This window comes from Falco biarmicus, chromosome 4, assembly GCF_023638135.1.
Source record: "Falco biarmicus isolate bFalBia1 chromosome 4, bFalBia1.pri, whole genome shotgun sequence".
In the NCBI taxonomy this organism is placed as follows: Eukaryota; Metazoa; Chordata; class Aves; order Falconiformes; family Falconidae; genus Falco; species Falco biarmicus.
Window position 1 is genome coordinate 79264025 of NC_079291.1, and position 22270 is coordinate 79286294.

Genomic DNA, 22270 nt, shown 5'->3' on the forward strand with positions numbered 1-22270 from the left:
CTAAAAGAGGTGTCAATAACAGATGAAAGAGAATTTCAGTTCCCTGCACCAATAATTCAAAGTTAAGGAGTGAAGAGGCAGCAAGGTTGAGTATCTTTAACAAAAGGCACCAACATTATATTCTCTTAGATCCTGCACGCACAGTTTGTTCGGTATTGCGGTTTCCTCCCTTTCCCAATAGATGGAGTTTGTTCAACAGCTGCCAAAAACTTGGTGGGAGTATTAGAAGAATGACCTGCACCAGAGGGAGTGGAGAAAAGATTAGAAGCCTGTGTTATTTTTTAATAGGAATTTTTAAAAAGTAAGATACTGCAGATTTACACAGTAATGGTGGGTAAAAAACATTATACTATATCCTTCTTAGTTTAGGTTTGAATGAATTCTTACCTGATTCCCACCACCTGGCTGTCTCAGGTGCTATACTAATAGCTAATAGTATAAAAGCAGACAGACTGATACAAATAAAATGGGAAACTCATGTACTCGAGTGCAACAGGTGATGTGTGTTAAATAAAGTATTTAATGAAGCGTCACCAGCATTTTATCTTTATTGTTATTTAAAGGATAAAAACCCCCAGAGTTTAAGAGAACACTATTGCTTCAAGAATCACTTTTGAGAAGTGTGCCAACTTCTACATACATTTTTACAATTTAGTTATCGTTACAAGTATATTTAGAAAAAAAGTTTAAATAAAATCTGTGTCATTAAAATATTATTTAAGGACTGGACTAGTAAAGAATTTAAAATAACATGATAAAGCGGAAATTTAAGTTTTGTAGCAACAGCTGCTCATACTTTAATTTTAGCACTTAGTAGTTTTATCTGTTCACTCACACTTCATTAACAACGTACTTTATGACATACATACTTTTGCATGCTTGAGCAATTTCCATTTGTATCCATGTTAACCAAGTGTCATTTTTGTCCCATTCTCAGAACATGTATCTGACCTCATTTGACTGTCCTGATTGTATTAAGATTGGTCAACTTACTGAGTTTAAGATTGGGACAAAATATTATCAATTTTCAAGTTCTCATAGAGGGTCTAAGACACAAATATTTTTTATTGGAAGAAGTTCCTAAATTACTAGCAACAGTTCCAAGAGAGGTCAAAGCACCTGCATTCACGGCGAGACCATTAGATTTCTCTTTCAGAAATGCATATTCCCACTTGAAGTATCCACAGCCTTTCTTACTACCTTCATGCTTGCCAACAGGACAACAAAAAAATGCTTTGTCATGATTTGGACCGGCACTTGACACATACAGTTTTTTAGCTCTTCGACCGCAGTTACACAAAGGGGGAGTTGCTTTTCCATTTTTCACAGCTGTTACAGACCGATTTGAATTGACTGCAGAGTTCGGAACGACAGGAGGCACTTGGGGCAACTTTGAACTTCTTAAAGGTAAGGAATGATCAAAAGATGCAGTTTTCTCTTGATATATAGCAAAGGACTGTTTTTTTGCTGGTGGGAATGTTTTTGGACTAGTTGGCTTTCTTTTAGGAACCTCCGAAGGAGTAGAATAATTTCCAGTTAATGCAGATTGTGCTGGAATAGCATTTACTTTTGCAGATGGTAACTTAAAAGCTGAAAAATCTGAAGTCTGCTTTTGTACCATTCCTACATTATAGATCGTAGTATCAGGACTTTTGTAAATAATCGATTTCAGAGGTTCCACGGGTGCTACAGTTTTCTCCAAACTTTGATTATCTGAACTCATTGCAGCTGATTGTTTTGAAGCTGTTTTTTCTTCAAACACTGTTAAAATATCTGTACTTGAGTCATCTTTGAATTGAACACAGTCCGAATTTTGTTCATACTGAGATTCTGGTATTAAAGCGACATCCTCCCAGTCAGTCAGCAGAGATAAGCAATCAGAACTGGTACTGATATCCTCATTGGAGATATTAACTGAGGAGATGGTAGTTGAGAAGAGCACTAGTCCTGATCCATGTCCTGGAGGGCTATATCTGGCTGTGCTCAGAGGCTGCCCTTTGCTCAGTCCTTGCCAAATGCCTGCTGATGCAGTAGCAACATTGGGAGATTGCTGTGCCCGCTCAAGAACAGCAAATCTGCCAGTAGATACGGTTGAAGAGCTTCGGGATTGAGCATTTAACTCAGTCCTTGAGCTGCCACTAGGTACAGCGTGGACATCTGCAGAGGAATCTGTGCAAGTGGTCTGTTGTTCCTCAGTTTGTACATTAGAATTTATCTTAATTCCAGCAACACCATTCTGGTTTTCCTCAGCCAGAGAATTTGTTTTACAAGTTCCAGCTCTAGATGTTTCAGGTCTGCTGTTACTTCCCAGTGGAGTCTTGTCAGTGAAGTTTACAGTCAATGTTCTGGAAATTAAATTGTTCTTTGGATGTACCTAAGGAGTCCATAAACAAAAGGAGATTTTGGAAAGTGAATACTCAGAAGTTTTAGAAATCAACGGACAAAATTAGTAAGTGTAACAGCCTAGGGATGTTCTGTTCAATTCATAGTCAAGATACTGTCTTTATTATTTGAATAGCTCACCTTTCATTGTATTCCAGGCTACAAAGCAAGTGGAAGGGAAGACACGAAGTAGTTACTAACCTTATCCAAAGATTTAGTAACCTTCAGCACACATCCATCACAAATCAGCCTCCAAGCAAGACGGGCAGTATTCCGAGAATCATCCAACCCTTCAAATGTATGTTTATATTAATGTCTTCTTTTTAAACTACTATTGGGGATAGTTCTTATTAGAGGAAAAATGTGATCTAGGTAAGCCTTACATAAATGACAGGGATTCAGAGAACTCTGACAGTTACCTAGTTCAAAAGAGGGAAGCAGAAGTACAAAATTCCAAAGAATTCCCTGTGTTGAAACATCTGAGGATCAATCCATAGAGCTGAATATTATCCACAATTTTTAAAATCCTTTCTCTGTGTTATTAATCATGTCCCAAAAAAATAACCATATTGTGCTGGTATTCTCTTACACTAATATGCTGTCCAGAGCTATCAGGTAAAACCAAGTTTCCTTATCCATCCCCCACCTCTTTTCTTCTGCACCCTAGCAATTCAGAAATTGATCGTGTTGAACATGCACTTGATAACACTAGGAGAGATTTCAGAAAGCATGAGGTTAGAAATTACAAACTCTGGTCTTTGAAGCATCTAGCCTTTCTTCTTTTGATGTTTTTGCTGCACAGAATATTGCATGACCTGGAAGCAATAGCTACTGTTTAGAGTAATAACTAGCTATTACTAGCTGCTTTAGTTTAACTAACCGAAGCTAAATAGTAGCTATTTAGCTTTATTGAAATACATATATATATATATAAAAATGAGGATCATCATAGCATACTTACCAGAATGTTCCCGTCCTGCAAAAGCTATGCCCAAATCCTGCAAAGCACCACTTAGCCCTTTAGGCTTCCTATTATAGAAGGCCTAAGGAAAAAAATGCAGGTGCTTAAAAAAGCATTTTCAAAACCTCTTCACAGTGAAGTGGAAACCATTTCAGAAGTATCTCCTTCTGAATAATAAATCTCACAAGGCAATTGTACGAGTCAGGTATCTTCATTTTACAGTTGAGATAAATAATCGTCAAACTGTAAGTGACTTACTGTAATAAATTTGAACGGAAAGAACCATGAATCCCTTCTTTCAGTCTTAAACTAATCCAGTCTGTCTTAGCTCTGGAGTCATTTATTTGCACTTTATGGCTTACGTTGATGAAGGCCTTAACAGAGCAGCATTGAAGAATACAACTATAAATAGTATCTTGAGATGTTTAAACTGTTGCATACTGCAAAGTCATGGACATTAATATATTTGGCATAGGTATAAATTCTTTTTAAGTCAGAAAAATACGGTAATGCAACTCACTTGTGGTATCTCATTTGATCACAAGGAAAGGGAAATAGTCATGCTGTATATCTTTAGAGACCTAATCCGCTACCTAGGTTAAGAGCCTAAGCTCTAAGTGTCAGGACAGGTACACTCCTGGATCACCCTTTGAAAGTTAGGTGCTAGCCTGCATGTTAGAACTCTGTTGCAGTGTACACTATGTAAGACAATACACATTCATTTTTTCAGTATTATTCACCCTATTCAGAATATACTTTGTGGTCCAAGTGCAGTTCACATGTTAAACCTTTACATACCTCTAAACAGATGATGATGATGACTACTTTCTACACAGCAATGTAAGGCAGCAATAAGATCACACAAAATGAGGGAGGTTAGGAAGCAAGCAGAGCAAAAGATGTGAGGAAAGGAAGAGCAGTTCAGAAATTCTCCTAGGATTATCATTTGTTTATCTAACAGGAACACCAGGTAGTTTTCATAGCATTAAGATTTCTATTAAAATTCACACAGGTCTAGGGCATGTGGTTTGTTACTGAGTGATAACAGCATGGGAAGAAAACAGAAGGGTTACTCTAGTCACTGGAACAGACAATGTTGGCTTGTAATCTCAGATGCAGTTAGCCTTTGAGATGATAATACAGGTATAAATGTTTCACAGTCTGTCAGTCTTCTCACCCTGTATGTTGCTTTGAGATCAATCCAGGAATTTAAAATGTCAGGTTTTCGTAGCTGCTTCCTTTTACACTCATACTGCAAGCACACACCCAGGTCCCAATCTGCACAGAGAAAACCCACAAATAATCCATCACTAAAGAACTGGCCTAAAATCTACATAAAGGGACGTAACATCAGCATACTAGCAGTGTCCTGTATTGCTGGGCAGGAAGCACAGGCTGATTAAGTCTTTGTACTTGAAAAGCAGTAGGGTTGCTGCAGTGGGACATCAGGGTAAGTGAATGCCTGTTGGTAAAAAATTACTTTGGATGGGTAAAGATCTCTGAGACCTCATTAAATCACTTAGACACATTAGGAATGGTGACACAGTTCACTGTATGTAGAGCAGAAAAATGTAACTGTCAGACCCCAGAGACAAAGATGTAGCAAACAGATCAGGTTTCAACAGATTTCGTATTTTCAGTCTTACCCCAATATTGCAGGTATTTAGTATCGAAGGACAGGGGTTTGGCTCACCAGACGTGAGGACGCCATCTCACTAGCGCCACCTAACGTTAGTTTTTTATGTGTATTACTCTGCGGAAAAAAATGAAAATTTTGTTTACCTGTCCAAGTAACAAAGGTACATGCTTTTGCTTCTGGAGTAGCATTACTTTGAATATCTGTAGTGAATATGATTTTCTTCTCCTTTTGCATCTTTTGAATCCATTTCATGAACTGTGATAGACAAATGTTTAGAGGGACCCCTTCATCAACTTGATCCTTCATGAAAGAGAACAAGAAGTATGTATGTGCTAATATACACTGAAATTCATTTGAAGTTCATTTGGTTTTGGCTCTTTAAAAAGCCTTTTTAAATAAAAGAGTAAATGACAATTATACCGGCATAAAATAATGCTAAATAGCAATTATACCTGTGTTATGCCCGTTAGTTCTGTACAAAATTCAGAGAGAATAGGATGCTCCTGTGGCTGGACATACGTGTGGAATTCCGATTCAATCTCTCCCGTCGAAGTGTTTAACAGGACTGCTGGGAATTCGACTGTGACGAAAACAAAAAAAGGAAAACAAAAAAACCCAACAAACCCAAACCACCAAGGAGAAAGGTTGAAGCTGGTGACAGAATTGACTCCGTTTGCTTGAAACCGACGTTGAAATGTCACTTAAAGAGTGACAACGTTCAAAGCTGCCGCCCAGGGGCCGCCCGGCCGTCCCCCGTCCCCCCGCCGCCCCCGTGTCGGGCCTGGGCTGCCCCACCCCCACCCCGTCCCCCCGCCGGGCCGGGGCCGCCGCCCGCTCACCGATCTCGGGCCCGCGCCGCCGCCCGTCCCGCCAGCAGGTGGCCTCGAAGTCCAGGACGATCAGGTACCCGAAGCGCTGCCCCGCCGCCGGCCGCCCGCCGCTCCGCGCCCGCCCGCTGCTCCGCGCCAGCCCCAGCCGCCTGCGGGGCGCAGCCACCGGCACCGCCTCAGCGGGACCAGCCGCCCCCCGACCCTCCGCTGCGCCGGGCGGCCCGGCCGCCTCAGGGCCTCGCCCGCCTGGACACCCCCGCCCACCCCCGGTGCCGGGGGTCCCCACTGGGGATCCCGCCCCCGTACCTGGCCAGGCGCTTGGTGGCCATCTCCGCCCTCAGCCCCGCGCGGCCGGGCAGCCACCAGCCCCGAGCGGCGCCGCGGCCAGGTCAAACCTCCCGCCGGCGGCAGCGGCCCCGCCCCGCCCGCGCAGTCGGCGGATCGGCTGCTCTGGCCTGGCCCGCAGGCAGGCGCGGGTAGCCGCGTGCCGAGGCGGCCGTATCCCTTGCGGCGGGAGAGCCCGGCGTGGCTGAGGTGGGGTCCGCGGCCGAAGGCCCTCCTCGGGGGACCGGGGGAGGAGGGTGCGCCCGGGGATCGGTCCCGCGGCGTCAGGGCTGCGGGCGCTTCCCCCTACCGATGCTGCCCGGGGAGCCCCGGCAGCGGGCAGGCGCTGGGCCCGGCCCGGGGCGCCCCGGCAGCGGGCAGGCGCTGGGCCCGGCCCGGGGCGCGGCGCCCCCGCTGTGAGGGGCCGTGGCGGCACGGCGCCGCCCTGACCTGCCGTGCTGTCCTGCAGGCCATGGCGAAGGCCGTCTGCGTGAACGGCTACAGGAGGCCCGGCGGCGGCGCGGGGGGGCTGCAGCCGGCCGGGAAGCGGAGGAAGGCGGACGGCGGCGGGCGGTGCACTGAGGTGAGCGGCAGCGCCCGTGGCGGGCGCCGTGAGGGGGGCGGCGGGTCCGGCCCCACGGCCTTGCTCTTCGCGCCGCGTCCCGGTGCCGTTGCGGCGCCGGGGTGCTGGGCACGGCACACGCCTGTTCTGGCGGCCTGGCGGGAGGGTTGGCCGGAGGCGGCACCCGCGGATAACGGCCGGGCTTCTGCTCCAAGCAGTACGGAGGTGCGCTCGTTTGGAGTGTTAGGCCCTTGCGTCCAAGGAATTTTGTTAAAATGTAAACACACTGTCCAGTACCGTTTTTTCCTAAACAAATAGGTCTTCAAAGGAGCATTGTGGCTGCTTAGTACACCTGAAGGATGCAAAGCAGCCCCAGCTCAGAGCCTCATGGTAACACCTCGCTCACCCCGTTACACGGGCCAGGAGTGAGCGTGTCTGACCTGTGAGATCGGTCTGGTTGGTACCTGATCAAACTGCAATTCCTGGGTTTGGCAGGCAGCCTGTGCTTTGTGACATGAAACTCCTGCTGGTTGGGATTTTTTGCAAAGCTCTAATTAGGCTGTATTGAAAACAGCAGTGTCGTTTCTTGCTTGTCTAACATAGCACCAGAGATGAGGGAGTGGCAATTACACCACCCTGTGTTATTATTATCAGATGATTCTTAACCACTTGAATCTCAGCGTTGTCACCTCTGTTTCGCTCTCTTACCCAAGGACAAATGGCTTCAAAAGTGCACCAGCTCAGTCCCACGTGGGCAGGCTTTCAAATTAATGAGCACAAGGCTTGTTAGCATGGTGGGTGGGGAAAACACAGCTTCTGATAGTTGTTTATGCTGTTTTTTCTTTTCCCCTGTATGCTGTGATGTTTTTTCATCAGATAAAAAAAAAAAAGTATTTTTAAAATTTTTACAGGTCAAATGCACACCATTGGAACAGGCCATATGGTCAGTGGAGGTCTCCAAAATCATGCATTTACTTGCTGGTTGGCTTTTAGGAGAATTTGTGCATTTAGGGTTAAAGAACCATTGTGTTGAACTATGTGGTACAGTCTGCTCCATCTCATCCATTTGATGCTTTCTTTCTGCAGTTTTCTTGGAGTTTATGGCACCATCTTTTTTTTTCCCTGCAGGGGTCAGCAAACCCACCTGCCAGAACAGATCAAATAATGTAAATACAGTAAATGGGTTTCAGCAAAACCTGACGTGAAGTGGCTACATATAACACTTGCATAAATACCCAAAGCTCTACTGCAGCAAATGGATGAATGGGTTGAGAGAGCACAACATTGTGTTTGAAAATTGCATAATTTTTAAGTGTCCTTACTGCATACATCTACTTGCATTACTTTTATTTAATAAATCTTTGAGGTTAGAGTACCAAGGTTACTAAAATATTGATAGTAAATTTAATATTAAAGTATAGCCTGAATGGAAACTTTTGCCCATCATGAGTGGAAAAGTTATTTAAAATGTAGTTGATTGTATCCATATAGTTTCCTTTTACTGTACAATTCACTTAATTTTTTTCCATGAACTTTTGTGATTGCGTTAAACCTTTCTTTACTAGTGTTTCCTGTTTTGCAGAAAAAGTCATCTCGCTTGTCAGCAGCTTTATTTGGTGACGACTGCGAAATCAACCGTGACCAGCTGTATGAGTTGTTAAAGTATGCAGCTTTGGGAAAATGCCACAATGCAACACAACCGAGGTATAATATTCACGTTCAGGAATCAACCCTGTCTCCTGTTCTCACGTGTTGTGAAAAACCATACTGAAAGGCATATAGGCCATGCTGGTTTTGGAATAGCAATGCGGTTACCATAATGACAGCCTGATTACATGGATACAGTTGTTGTTAGACTTGGCCAGAGACCAGAATTCCTCTTCTGACAAAAATTCTACCATTTCATAGTTTTGTTTTATGCAGTTACCAAAAGCTAAACAGTTTTGTGGAAGCAAAGAAGCTTCGCACACTGAGAAACAAAATACCGTGTTAAAAATATTAACACAGCACAAAAAATGTTAACACTTTTTGTGTCAGATATAATTGAAACAGAGTGTTCTAGAGTGTTTTGGGAAAAACATTTTAATCCCTTTTCCCTTTCTCAGGGGAACTTTTTAGCAATGGAAGGGAAAGGCTGAGGAGGGTATATAACCTTGGATGGCAGAAGTATGGTGAAATGTAATGAATCTTGAAATGAAACTCAAGGCAAAAATTATCCCACTTGAGGTTTTTAGTAGTGAATAGAAAATTATTTTGTGAAACTTTTTTTGATGCATTAATTCACTAACTAGACTGCATCATAACAGCTGAAGTTACTCACGTGTATTACATTCCAATGCATATAAATGAGGTGTAAGTATCTTGAAATGGTACAGCAGCAGGATTTTGCTAAAACTCATTCTTTCTGTCTCCCATATTCTGTTGCTTCCAGGAATATGTGGCTGTTTGAGATAAGCTATAAAGCCTATTCTGATTGAAGTAATTTGGCACTTTGCCATTCATTTAAAGCTGGGCTGGTTCCAAGTTTGTTTTTAAGAGTGCTTGATAATTGTTTTGCTTTTATTTTTTTTTTTTAAACTGCAGCTGGTGCCGTATTTATCACCAAAGCCACCTGGCTGGTGTTGTAGTTATTGTTCTACATGAAATGAGCCAACTCCATTTCTACAAATTCTATTTGCAGTTCAGACACCTCAGAAAAGTGTTCCAGCATGTAAGTCCTCAAACTGTATTGCCATCTTCTAAACTTGTTCCAGTCCTGAAACAATGTCCCAAGGATTAATTGCTGCAGTGTAATTACTGCATTTTCCAATAGGAAGTGGCCATCTTTGACTCTCAAAGCGAGCTATTAAGAGGATCTATTTGTAGCTGTTGTCAGCTCAGAACAAAGGCCAAGGCTTTGATATTAGAAGCAGGTCTTCAAGCCTTATGTCTTTGAAGCCTTCCCAGGTGAAACGTGTATTGATGTTTCAGTCCTCTAGGTGAAATGTGTATTGATGTTTCAGTCCTCTGACTGTTACGCTTCCTGCATCTTCAGGATGCCAGTGAGATTAAAAATATCTCAGTTAATTTTGGAATTCACTCTGATTGGGAGACTCTCAGTAGAGTTATGCTATTCCCACTGGTTGAAAAATCTCACTTCTACTATTTGCATTTTATTTTGCATATTTTACTATTACTTTATGTCAAGTTTCTCCCATTTCCCAAAAAGATCAGTAAAAAAAATATTTTAATTTTCTGAGTTACAAGCAACGTCTTTGAGAGAAGAAGGAAGGAAGCACTTTTACTCAGACTGCTTGAGAAATAATTGTCCCTGAACTGCAGCAAACGCAAATCACAGCTTAACTGCGAAGTCTGGAACTTGCCTTAGTTTCTATCAAAGAAAGTCTTGAGGTTTGCCTTCTTGATTGTATCAGGCAAGGTTTGGTTTGTGGTTTTTTTTTTTTTAACATGGGGAAAACACTAAACGTATTTCCACCCAGCCTCCTCTAAATTTGGCTGGTTTGGGGATCAAGAAAAATCTCATTTGCTTGCTATTTCTGCTTCTGTTTCAAAGGCTCTAACACATCTCTTTTTTTTCAGAGATTCACATTAATACCTTCCACTAATTTCCTAGCCAGCCTGTATGGAGAAGGAGCAAACCTGAAACCTCAAAACACTGCACAAGGTATCTTGTTTGGTTTTGCATTGTCTCTTTCAACCACAGTGATTCACTTTCAACAGCAAGTCGTGACTTCGCATCCTGTGCAGTCCCAGCATGCTGCTATGGGAAACTTGTTTACAAAGGAAAACAGTGGCTTAAACCATGAGACTGGTTACCCTAAGTCATTCAGTAACTCTGCTGGGCTTATTGTCTCAAGGAAATGCAAAAAGTAGAGAGCAAGTTTTTAACATGTTTAATCCAAAATTCTGATGCTTCGTTACCCGTTTTGTGATTATTTTATTCTAAGAAGTATCTAATAAAAGATTCAGAGATACAAATTAGATTCAAGCTAAGTAGTTAACTCATTTCTTAGTTTTCTTTGTTATACTGAGCAGCAAGTCAAGGTAAAGAACGGGTGTGTTGACGATTGATTTCCTATTTTTACACTCTTTATAGAGATGATTATAATCCAACAGGCTTGTAGAAAACCTGCAAGAGTCTACAATGCGAACTTCACTGAAATTGTTAAAAGTGTAACAACGAATCTTGAATTCAAGTCCTAAATGGGAGAACGAACAGCTGTTACTTTCAATGTATTGACAAAGTCCTCTAGCATCCTGACTGTAAACCTACTGCACAGTCACAGATCTGAGATGTCAGGTATATTTTTCTTTTAAGTGCCATCTGCAGAGAATCACCTACAGGATAATTTAACTTTTTACAGCTGTGGATTCTGCTGTCACCTCAGTGCTTGTTTCTTTGCCAGTCACACTTAAGAGTATTATTTTTTCCTGCTAATACTTACGGGAAGGAATTTCACAGAGAAGGCAGAAGAAAAAGAGAACTTGTTTTACAGGTTACATGAAGTAACAGATGATTATGTTGTCATGTTTACGAGGCAAGTTTGTTCTCTCTATTTCTGAAAAGAGCATGAGGCAGAGACTTGTGATGTGACTTGCTTCTGAATCAGCCAGCAGTGTCAGTAGCTGCACTGGGGGAAAGATTCAAGTATCCTGAATATCAAGTATATTTTTTAAATAAATAAATAAATATATAGTGTATACATTATATATAGTATTGTTTATATATAATTTTGTATATATAATCTATATTGTGTGTTTATATATATACACACACAATAAATGAGATAGAAACTGGATATTATATATAGAAACGAGGGGGAGAGATTTGTGATTATTTTATTCTAAAAAGATTCTAATAAAAGATACAGAGATATAAATTAGATTCAAGCTAAGTAGTTACTCATTTCTTGGTTTTCTTTGTTATACTGAGCAGCAAGTCAAGGTAAAGAAAAAATCACAAAAGATTATATTTATCTAAAAATAAACTGGAGACAGATAGGCTGTCTGTCTGTCTGCCTGTCTATCTATATCTCCAGTTTGTTGTTCCAGGCAGTGTTTTCCTTTGAAATGGTGTAGCCTCTCAGTGTGCATAATATTGCAGAAAACTGACTGCACGTAGGGAGTGTTACATGAACTTGACAGATGCTTCTGTATTTTACAGGTTTGACTTCCACCAGCAGTGACTGTATTCCTGAAAGCTCACACTTGCAATGTGATCCCATAATTCAGAAATACGGAGAAAAAAAACGGGGCCTTACTAGCTATACTCTAACTTTAGAAGAGCAGGAAAAAAATGACTATCCCATAAAAGGTCAGTTTTTGAGGGCTTTTGTTTGGTTGTTTTGTTTTGTTGGTTTTTTTGTTAATTTTGACAGTTAGTGATATGTTTGGTCATATAAGATATATGATGAGTTTTAGAAGAGAGCAATCTGTTTCTTATTCATGGCTATCTTTTCATTCTAGGCTCCCCTGGATGTAAGGACTATATATATACAGAGTGTGATCAGCAGAGGACGGACAGCAGCCCCCTCTTTGGTCTGGATTGTGAAATGGTAAAAAATAAATCTGTGTGGCCTTACAAAATACAGTCAAGCAACCAAACTTCTACCAGCTATTCCAAAGCGATCAAGTGTATTTGGTAAACCACTTCTGATATATTAGTATCTGCTGCCAGTGCCTTCATTGATGGTACCAGTGCTAATGCAGGCATGGGAGGGACTCAGGAGGTGATTCTGACAACAAGACAGAAATACTATCTTGAGCAGTGCAGCAGAGCGCTCTGTTCTGCATTGGCTGTCAGAGCAGCAGCTGGATGTGCAGGCCCATCAGCAATGCTGCAGTAACCTCCGAGACTGCTGTGGAATTCCTCCTCCCAGCCCTCCCCAAGGCTTGGGAAAGGGAAGGTATTTCCCTATCACCCATCTGTCTGTTGGCCATCACAGTTTTGGCAACATGCTGTGGCAAGGATTCCTCCTTGAGTGCAGTTTTGACCTTGCAGAGATGCCTCTTTGGCATCAGCATTGAGTAACTAGTGATACAACCTGGGCTCTGCTTTTAGGTTGTACATGTTCTCTGGTGAAGGTGCTGTCAGTGACAGCTGTGCAGTGCGGAGCACAGACTGATTCTGTGAAATCAGCACTTCTTGATAATGGTTTTCTTTGTGCTGTGCTTGCCTCTATGTTTGCTGTGCTGATGGTGGGCATTTAACAATTACAATTAAACGTGCTACAGTATAAAACAACTAGCTATGAGTGGTCGATCTAAGTTGAGTAACTCCTTAGTAGTGATGCTGGCTGCAGCCAAAGCAGATGTTGGCTAAGGTGAGTGCAGCATCACACTGATTCGGCAGCTGCCTCTGCTTCTTCCTGACAGTGCCTGACTGCAAAGGGGAATGAAGTCACTCGTGTCTCTTTGGTGGATGCACAGGGTCAATGCCTCTTGAATGAGCTAGTCAAACCTGAAAGCACAGTACTGAACTACCGCACCAGGTGACTTGCACCTAAGTTTATCTCTTTGTCTTCATGCAGCCCTTCCAAACGAAGCCTGTTACACAGGACCTTTCAGAAGGCTTTGGTTTGCACAGATGCCTACTGCATTTCATTCAGTGTTAAGAATAAAGTTCTTGCTATGTGATTAGAATAATCAACATTATGTATACGCTTTCTGCTGCATAATGCCCGTGTGGCTACTAGGCAAAAGCATTACTGTTCTGCAGTGGTCTAGGAAAAGATGTTACAAATCAATGATACACAGTACAAGTTACTCTTCACTGCTGGCTATAAAATAAGATGGAAGGTAAGAGTACAGGAGCAAAGTCTGCGTCTCTCTGCTCTGTAGCTAAGTTTGCTCATCTGTAAGAAATTAATAGAGCAGCTCATTAGTTTGTACACATCTCTAGGGCTGGGCTCAGGATTATAACAAAAGCAGGCAAAACTCAAGCCTTGTCTTCTCCAAAACTGTGCCCAGCTTTATCCAGGAGGTGATGTGCCAATTTCCTCAGGTTGCGTGGAAGCATCTTCCACCATTAGTCTTGCAGTATTTCCTTACCTGTGCTCTTTGATGCTCACTGCATCACCTAAGAATAAGTTATACATGAGAGAGAGAAACTTTTGAAACAGATGTGGTAGCACCATAGCAGTTCAATATACCTGCAGTATATTCTCTTATGTTGGAACAGAAAGCAGTAAATAGCGTTCTGTCATGAGTCAGACTGTTTGTATTTTACATGCCCTGCTTGTAATACTCTGCAGTAGGCGCTGTTGCTAATGTGCTGCTTTCACCTCATTTGTTTTGAAGATTCTCAGGAATCACAAAGAAAATGCTTCTTCCAGTGAAAACAACGCTGTCAGACATCCAAACCAGACTAAAAAAATTGCTTCCCAATGATGCAGTATTGGTGGGTCATTCTCTAAATGCTGATCTTCAGGCTTTGGAAGTAAGTATGCTTTTAAGAGTATTTTTCCCAACCCTGTGATACTCATTTCAGACCTGAAAACGCTAAACCATTCCTCCTTTTTTATTAGTGAACACTTGTTAATTGCTTTTTATTATGAATACCCTTATGTCTGCAAGGATTTAAAAGAGAAAGACTCTCCTTACATCTATAAAACTTGCAAGGGGCTGTTCAGAACCTAAAAGGAAGGGAGAAGTCTGCCCAGACATACGTACAGTTGCAGCAGAAGCTTTACCTCTCTGCTTCAGCTAATATGTTTCTATGCTTCTAATAGCTCTGTCACAGGAAGAACTCACGTCCTTCCTATATTTAATTTAACCAACCTAAAATGCTTGAATCATAATTGAACTTTCTAACCCAATCTAGATTTTCCCTAGAGAGTGTTAGAAAGGAGAGTTGGGCTTGCTTCATTATTCCCCTCTGCTTGCTTTTTGTGGACCAGTTATCTATCAGTGAGAAACTGGCAACTGAAATGACAAGGCAGTGGAGTTACTGCCCAGTTCTAAATGACTGCTCTTCTTAAATTAAGCTGGTGATGTTTTCTCTCCTCCAGATGATCCACCCCAGTGTTATTGATACTTCATTGCTTTTTGCCAGGAATGAAGGTCGACGATTTAAACTAAAATTTCTAGCCAAAGCTGTTTTAGGGTAAGATTATTACTGTATTATCATGGGAAATACTAGAAACTGTCGTGGTAGGTCATAGGGTCTTGCTTTTCTACTAGTAGCATCAGAATTACAATTTTTTTTCATTAAAATTCAAAATAAAGGAGCAGGCTGTGCAAATAGACATGATAAAGAAGAATTAACTGCCTGCTTGAAACATCAGGCAGCATAATAAATTGGCTTCTCTTTGGGCTAGCAGGGATGCTGTGACTCAAGCAGATTTGACTCTTAGCAAAACTAGCTTTTCTGCAGGTGTGTAGCGGTACCAGTGTATTGAATGTCTTGCTGTCTGTGTGCAGACTGTGAGTTGGGTCATTGGTCATGGAAGAAGTAAAATTAACAGTCATGCATCAGAGTACCAAGTATTAGCACTGCTTCTGTGAAACCCAGTAAACATATGTTTTGTGTTTTGCTCAACATTGCAAAAACATTTCTTGCAGTAACTTTTAGGAATATTTCACAATAATGCTGCTGCACAGAACTGAAATCCTTTTTGGAGAGGGGAAAGCTATTTTGCCCAGAAAGGAAAAGACGGGATGTTTGTCAGTGTGGAAAAACAGATAACCTGCCTATATGTGTCATTTTGATGCCCTAGGAAGGAGATCCAGTGTGAACAGATGCTTGGGCATGATCCGGTAGAAGATGCCAGAGCTGCTTTGGAATTGGCTCAGTTCTTCATTGAGCAAGGACCAGCAAAGGTAACTATGTCTAATTAAGACTTCTGTCCTTAATTGCAGAATGTACAAGTTGTTGTGCTTATGAAGCAAACCATTCCTGCCCATAGTTTTGTTGATTTGAAAGAGAAAATGGAGCTGTGCTAGAGGCCTCAATTTTGACAGCTTGTTACTTTCAGCACATATCCAGGTATCTTAATGACCTGAGCATTGCCAGTGTTCCAGCACCCAAACACTGACATGAATCCGCATTGCTGCACTGATCGTGAACAGGGGCATTGTGTAAAGAAGGATCGAGACACTTCCAGCCTACAAGAGTGCCTGTCATTTTTCCACATGAAAGAAGTGACAGACCTTGTATGTTGTGGTGGTGATTCAGATGGGTTTATGAGCCTCTTGCTTGTGTCATTGCTTTCTGAGAGAACTTTTTCAGAGATGATTGCTGGTTGATGCTGTGAGTGCCGCATGCTTGAAAATGACAACAGAAAATAATAAGGCAAGAAATTAATGCCTGTGTTTCTTCACTACTGCGGAGTCTGCCTGCATGACTCAGAGAAAGCACATGCTTCTTGGTTAGCTACAATTAGCTGAGATGAAAGCCAGCTACTAATCTTCTTCCTTCCCCAAGGTAGCAGAACTAAACTTGGAGATGCTTCTGACAACTGAAAAACTGGCTGAGGTTCTGCAGAACAAAGCTGCATTACAGCAACAAGGATGTAGGGTCCAGAAACAGTTGAATGAGCCTCCACATTCATCCAAACCATGGTAATGAGGTTCTCAAATAATGTTTTTCCTGAAGTTAAATCCTCAGTAAAATCAAACAAGTGTCTCGTTTTTCAGAAGCCATCAGGATCTTCAGAGAGGCGCAAATAATTGAGCATAACACTGAAAAACGTTCAGAAGTTGTATCTTAAATTTCACAAAGCATTTTCTAGGCTTCTTTTGATGCTGAATACATTTCAGATTTCTTTAATGAAGTGTATCATTTTTCTCTGACAAGTACTTCTTGAAAGCTTTTAATTCACCATGTTGGTAAGTACTGTGACTCACAGCTTTCTTCTCTCTGGTAGTTTTTTAGACTGCCTGCAGGTCACTGGCCAAAAACCCCTCCTTTTGGGCAGACTGGACGCTTCTGGCCTGTGTCAGAGTAACCCGAGCACTTCAAACAAACAGGTGACTGGACTTAAGAGTGGGTTGGTCTAAGCAAGCACCAGAGTAGTTCAAAGTTCTCGTTCTGGGGGTGGGAAGAGGAGTCCTATTTTAAAGGGCTGACTGACAGTACTGTTAGCAATACTGTTAATACCAGGTTGGCTAAATCCATTTTAACATTTCGGAAATAAGCTTTGATCCTCTACATCCTTTCATGACTCACTAAGGAAGAATTTTTGCCTGAGGGCTTCCTTGGACAATAATGAAAATTAAAGTTGGGAATTAAGTTCAACTAGTTTTGTTTCTGATCCTTTGCGGTACAATTGTCTTGCACCTCTTTGAGCCTTGTGTACTCTTGTCCCTCCAGATTCTTCAGAGAGCCTTAGAAGATGTTCCCCTGTCTGCATTCAGTATCATTCAGTTCAATTTGGGTCCAGAGTACACTGCATCTCACCTTCTTGCTGGCCTTTGTGAAGAGGTAATTTTTTTTGTGAGAATAGTCTTTATTGCTGAGCTTGGAAAGAGACATTTATCTGGTGGCACCAAGTAGTTAGTTCCTTTGCTTTGTGAAGTTCCTTCTCTCATCTGTGTCCCTACAGGTGAGAGGCAAGCTGACTGACATGCTGACAATTTACGCAGGTCCTTTTGAAGAAGGCATTTGCCTGAAGTCTGTGAAAAAAGAATTTGGGAGGTGTGGACCAATCCAGTCTCTTACAGTGCTAACTGAAACATACCAGGTGAGGAGCCCTCAAAGCATGAAACTTGCTGACAGGCATGGAAGGTCTGAGTAATCTCTTGGAAAGACAGGGATTAGAACCACTGAAATAACTGGTCTGTTTGGGGTTTTTTTCTGGTGGTTTAGTCATCAGCTGCAACAATTCAGGGTATCTAAAAGCTGGTCCACACAATGACAAGAATAAACACAGCTCGTGTAGCTTCACTGTGCTGTTCAAGCTAGAGGACTTTGTGCTGGAGAAGCTGAGATGCTTTTTGTCTCTCAAGAGAACTGATATGCTAAGGCCTTTAATGTAAAAGAAAAAATGTTATTAATTGAAAAGCTAATTGAAGGTTGTTTTTAACAGCTACAGTATATGGAGTGTTACATATATTACGCCCAAACCTTTTTATATTCTGTTTTTAAAAGAAAACATAACGTTATTGAAACCTGACTTTTAAAAAGGGAGGGCTAACGTGTCTTATTGATAAGCCTGAAGTATCTTATCGTTCTTTTTCAAGCCCTATGTCTGTATCCAGTACGAAGTGCTGGAAGCTGCCCAGCTTGCTGTGGAAAGCCTAAATGGAGCGGAGGTAGCAGGATCCTGCATTAAGGTAAACAATGTAAATAGCAAAACAAATTCATGTTGAGCACAGGAACAGTATCCAGTATGTCTCGTTTAACACCTGCTCACAGCATAGCATCTGGGCAGTGTCTGGCAGAAAGGAAATGGTTATAGCCCTCTTTTTCCTGGCAGAAGGGGGTGAGAAAGCATTCTGACCTCCAACTGCAGCTTTAAAAGGAAGAGCCAAGTTAACAGGGTATTAAAATGCCATATACAAAGTATGGCATAGTTAATTTTCTAGTGTTTCTGCATTACAAACCTGATCTCTCTTCCTTTTTCATGAATAATTAAGTTAGCCTTCATTAGTTACATATTTTTCAAGGGAGGGAAAATAGCTTGTCAACTTCTGGTAATGGGAGAAAATATTTCAAAATAGAAGCTCAGAGCACAGAGCTGCTTGGGCTGACGTGCTGTTCCCGCTGAATCCACCCCAGGTCCAGAGACCTGTCACTGCAGCAATGCTGGACTGTGATGTTTTGATAAAGGAACTGGAACTGGATGTAGAAAATGAAGGCGTGATTTATGTGGCGGGCCTAAAGAAGTCATTAACGGAGACAGACTTGCAAGAAGAATTCAGCCAGTTGAAAGACCTGGAAACACTGTTCCTGCCAAAGGATCTCCAGAGTGGAAAGCACAGGAACTGCTGTTTCCTCAGTAAGTAGCTTCACATACAGCCTGCTTATTTCCTTCAAATAAGCGCATTCAGCAGCCCTTGGGACTTTGCAGAGACACAGCAAGAGCTACTGAAATGTGTGTATGCTTAAAGTGATGGTATTTAAAATACTCCAGTGAAAGCATGCTTTGTTTGGAGGAGCAGTTTACAGGTAAATATTAGAAAGGGAAAAAAAACCTGCTTTAAAAAAATTATCTTTACTTTGAAAAGTTGTAGGATAATTAATTTGCTCCGGTACTTGAAGCTACTGTGCAGCTTCACACAGGCAAGTAATTGCCCAGAAAAAAAGGTGAGGAGAACAACTGGATGAGTGCTGTTCCAGTTAACAGACATTTCTATAGTCTGATGTTTACCTGTAGCAAAATGAGGATCTGCTTGCTGCAGTGATTCGCGTTTCTCACCTCGGTCCTGCTCCATGCCCTTAGTCCTGACCTACATGTGCCAAGGAACAGGGCAGCAACATCACTGCCAAAGCACCTTCCCCTTCTCTTTGCGTTTCAGAATTCCAGAAACCAGAGAGTGCTGTGGAGGCCCTTGAAGTTATAAATGGATGGATGGCAAAGGGTAGCAGACTAAGAAGTAGAAACGCTCTTGCTTCAGGTCACCTCTGGAGATGGATTTGGCAAATGAATCACAGCCCTGGGAAGCCAGGAAGAAACATCGTACATGAGACAACAGAGCAACTGTCTGACTCTGTGAGTGTAGGGCTGTGCTGACGGTAGTGAGGAGGTACTGCCCTGGGAACCAGGAGTGCTAACTTTGAGCAGACCTGGGTGCAGAGCTGCATGTAACAGAACGGTCTCTTTCTGCTGGAGCGCAGAGGTGGCCAAGGATCCCACGGGGCCGTTTGGAGGAGCAGTATCACATGAGATAAATGCAGTGTTTGCAGGGTACTCTATAAAAGCAGCCTGGCTGCTCAGGGCAGTGAGTGATGCTACGCAGGAACTGAAGCCTGTACCACCTGAGAGCAGACAGAGCAACGTACAGTTGTAGCAACTGGTATGGGAGTTGGAGGGAGAGAGGACTAGCTGTGCCGCTATACAGGAAAGAGCAGCTCTGTTGGCAGCTCTCATTTTAGCGGAGGAAGCTGCAGTGCCATGTGAGTAGGGCGTGTGGTTCTCCCTGCTGCTGAGCCGCTGCCCTGCCAAATGCCAGCCCCTAACAGAATCACTGCTCTCCTCACCTGTTTGACCTCTGACACTGCCCAAGGGTCAGTCTCGCCACACGCACTTTGAAGTGTGATTGCTACAGGTCTGCAGCTGAATTGGGGGATTTTAATGCTTATATTCTGTTATGCAGGAGCTGGATCTAAGGAAAAAGGTGAAGAAGTTAGACCACCGTATCAAAAAGCTTTATAGAAGTCTGCAGAATAACACCCTCTGCATTGTTCTCTTTCCTGGAGTGAACAGGTAACTTGCCACCTATTTTGCAAAGAGACAAGGAAAATACATAGCCAAATATTTTTATCTTATTCTATTAAAAATTAAAGCCCTGCACAAGGAAGTGAAAGCCTGAGAGACTTACTCAGTTTGACTTTCATGTTCAGCCAGTAAAACCTCAACAGTAAATTCTGCCCGTAAGCCATGTCTGATCCAGAACAAGCGCAAGTGCTGAAACCACTTATGTAGCTGATGGTCCAGAGTAGCAAGGCTGAGGTACACTGAATTATACTGGTTGTCTCAGTTCACCCACCTTCTCCTGCTGGATGTTTCATCGCTAGTGTTGAAGAGGTACATTTTATGTGCCCATGAGACAATAGACCAGAATTTCCACAGCAGCCACTTTTTTGGGGTAATTTTGTATGTTTATTTTTTTAAAATCACCCAACTACTGCAGCCAAGGCACCATCTGCCCCTTGTTGTCTTGTGGTACCCTGATGTACACACTTCAGCCATAGCTGATGAAGGAGGTGGTTCGTTCCCTCGTGTGAGGGACAGAACTGCAAAAACAAGAACACTTCCACTGAGGCCTTCAGCTTTCATAGCAAGTGGCAAGTCTAGAGCCGAGCTGGGCTTCAGCACTAGTATTAGAGATGCTTCTAGATGCGGTGGGCTTCCTGCATTTCAGGCTGTGGGGCCTGAACTGCCCGTCATTCACTGCTCAGTTATTAACCAGAGGTTAAATCTTTCCCAGGCAAGGCGCTAGATGCTGAGTACATACTTATTTCAGCAGCCTTCTGTTCTCTTACTGCGTCACTGTTCAGTCAAATAAAGGTCACGTTTACCCTTGCTTTTCTTCAGTTACCCTTCAACAGAAGGGATACCATTCCTTGTGGGGACAGAAGCCATGCCCTGAAATAGAAGCAGGGAGACAGAATTGCTCAGCAGCATCTCTTCTGCCTGGTTAGGCAGCCAGGCCAGGTTCCCCTCTCTTGCTTGCAAAGCTTCCTGAGAAGGATGGTGGTGCTGTATTATCCTCTGCACCAGTGTCCCTAGAAGGGAGATGCATCCCAAGCCTAGAGTATGTTTAGGCTTAATGCCAGTGACAAGCTGTTTCAGGCAGGTTGCATGCCAAGGGCTGCTCTCGCTGTCATTTGCTCTAATTGTTCTGTTTCTAATAACTTTTTTAAAAAATTAGGGGTTTTTAAATAATATGTCTTCTTAAATAAAGATCATTAAGCTGTTTCCCACACATGCACCCCAAAGAATAGCATACAAAATGAGACAGTATTAATTCCTACCTTATTAGCTGTGCTGATTGCATGTGGCTGTGTGGCAATGGTGCTTGCACAAGCGCAGTATCTCATACTGCCTCGGTGTGCATCGGCCACGGGGGAGGGCAGAACTGAGGGCAGAACAGGTGGATTCAGGAGTTTGGATCCACAAGGAGCCTACAGGTGCCCACAGAGCCTGGCTCGTGTCCCCCTCAGGCTGCTGAGTGGGTTGGAAGGGAGCTCCATTCCAGCCTTGGAAGAGGTTTCTTGCAAAGGATATTCCTGTATTACCGCTTCCCAGAGGGCTGACAGTCCAGAGGAGGCCTCTTGAGTAAAAAGAACACCGAATAAATGTTGGGTGGGGAAAAAAAAAAGGATAAAATAAAGTTTTCAAGCTGCTGACCCTGAGGGTTGCAGGCTTCTCACCACTCGACCAGCAAGCTTCTATGCATCAAGGCTGGTGTGAGCAGAAATAACTCACCTCTTGTTTGTGTTGCAGCACACGTGGATCACAGTCTGGCCTTGGTCTGATGGGAATAAAAGATGACGGAGGGAGGAGTCCTTGTTAAACTGCCAAGTTTTTAAGCAAAGTCTTTTGTTATGATATTTTTAATTACTTTAAATATTGATGTCTTTGTAAAGCTATCTTACCATAAGAACAATAGGCTTTCGCTCCATATCTTTTACAAAGTCTAAAAATAAAAGCTATTCAAAACATCTTAAAGCACAAAACCTTTTCCATTTAACCCTTCTTGTCATGGCAGTTTTCCTTGGCAGTGGGTGAGCGGGAGGAGCTGGAGACAAGCCCCGGGAGTGTTGCGTAAAAGCCTGTAGGATGGTAACTCGGCAAGTACCGGCCGCGTTGCCTTCACTGAACCATTGCAGGCCGTAAGGCAGCAAGCCAGGTTAGTGTCCTACCTGCAGCAGCTGCTCCGCAGCTAACAGCTGTTCTCAGGAATTG

The 22270-nt window shown here is 42.7% G+C and overlaps 2 protein-coding genes across 8 annotated transcripts; one reads left to right on the forward strand and one right to left on the reverse strand.

Moving 5' to 3' along the window:
• Positions 1–530: 530 nt before the first annotated feature.
• ERI2 (ERI1 exoribonuclease family member 2) lies at positions 531–6250 on the reverse strand. 4 transcript variants are annotated; one of them, XM_056337246.1, is made up of 8 exons: positions 6119–6250; positions 5822–5961; positions 5435–5547; positions 5126–5282; positions 4521–4621; positions 3344–3425; positions 2584–2672; positions 531–2374 (listed from the first exon to the last, which is right to left on the reverse strand). In XM_056337246.1, exons 1-8 carry the CDS (start codon positions 6139–6141, stop codon positions 1028–1030), a joined length of 2052 nt encoding a protein of 683 aa, XP_056193221.1. In that variant the 5' UTR covers positions 6142–6250; the 3' UTR covers positions 531–1027. The 4 variants fall into 4 exon arrangements, with proteins under 4 accessions (XP_056193221.1, XP_056193222.1, XP_056193220.1 ...); XM_056337247.1 differs by having other exon boundaries at positions 5126–5237; positions 5435–5562; XM_056337245.1 differs by having other exon boundaries at positions 5435–5562.
• On the forward strand, positions 6241–22026 carry REXO5 (RNA exonuclease 5). 4 transcript variants are annotated; one of them, XM_056337241.1, is made up of 20 exons: positions 6241–6346; positions 6606–6719; positions 8281–8402; positions 9282–9408; positions 10278–10362; positions 11863–12012; positions 12165–12253; positions 13074–13189; positions 13998–14136; positions 14708–14802; positions 15416–15518; positions 16123–16259; positions 16565–16667; positions 17011–17121; positions 17243–17380; positions 17880–17972; positions 18418–18637; positions 19158–19351; positions 19956–20065; positions 21809–22026. In XM_056337241.1, the coding sequence occupies exons 2-20, from the start codon at positions 6609–6611 to the stop codon at positions 21876–21878; spliced, it is 2313 nt and encodes a 770-aa protein (XP_056193216.1). In that variant the 5' UTR covers positions 6241–6346; positions 6606–6608; the 3' UTR covers positions 21879–22026. The 4 variants fall into 4 exon arrangements, with proteins under 4 accessions (XP_056193216.1, XP_056193215.1, XP_056193217.1 ...); XM_056337240.1 differs by lacking the exon at positions 6241–6346 and adding an exon at positions 6359–6479 and having other exon boundaries at positions 6518–6719; XM_056337242.1 differs by lacking the exons at positions 6241–6346; positions 6606–6719; positions 8281–8402; positions 9282–9408 and adding an exon at positions 10815–10998.
• Positions 22027–22270: the final 244 nt, after the last annotated feature.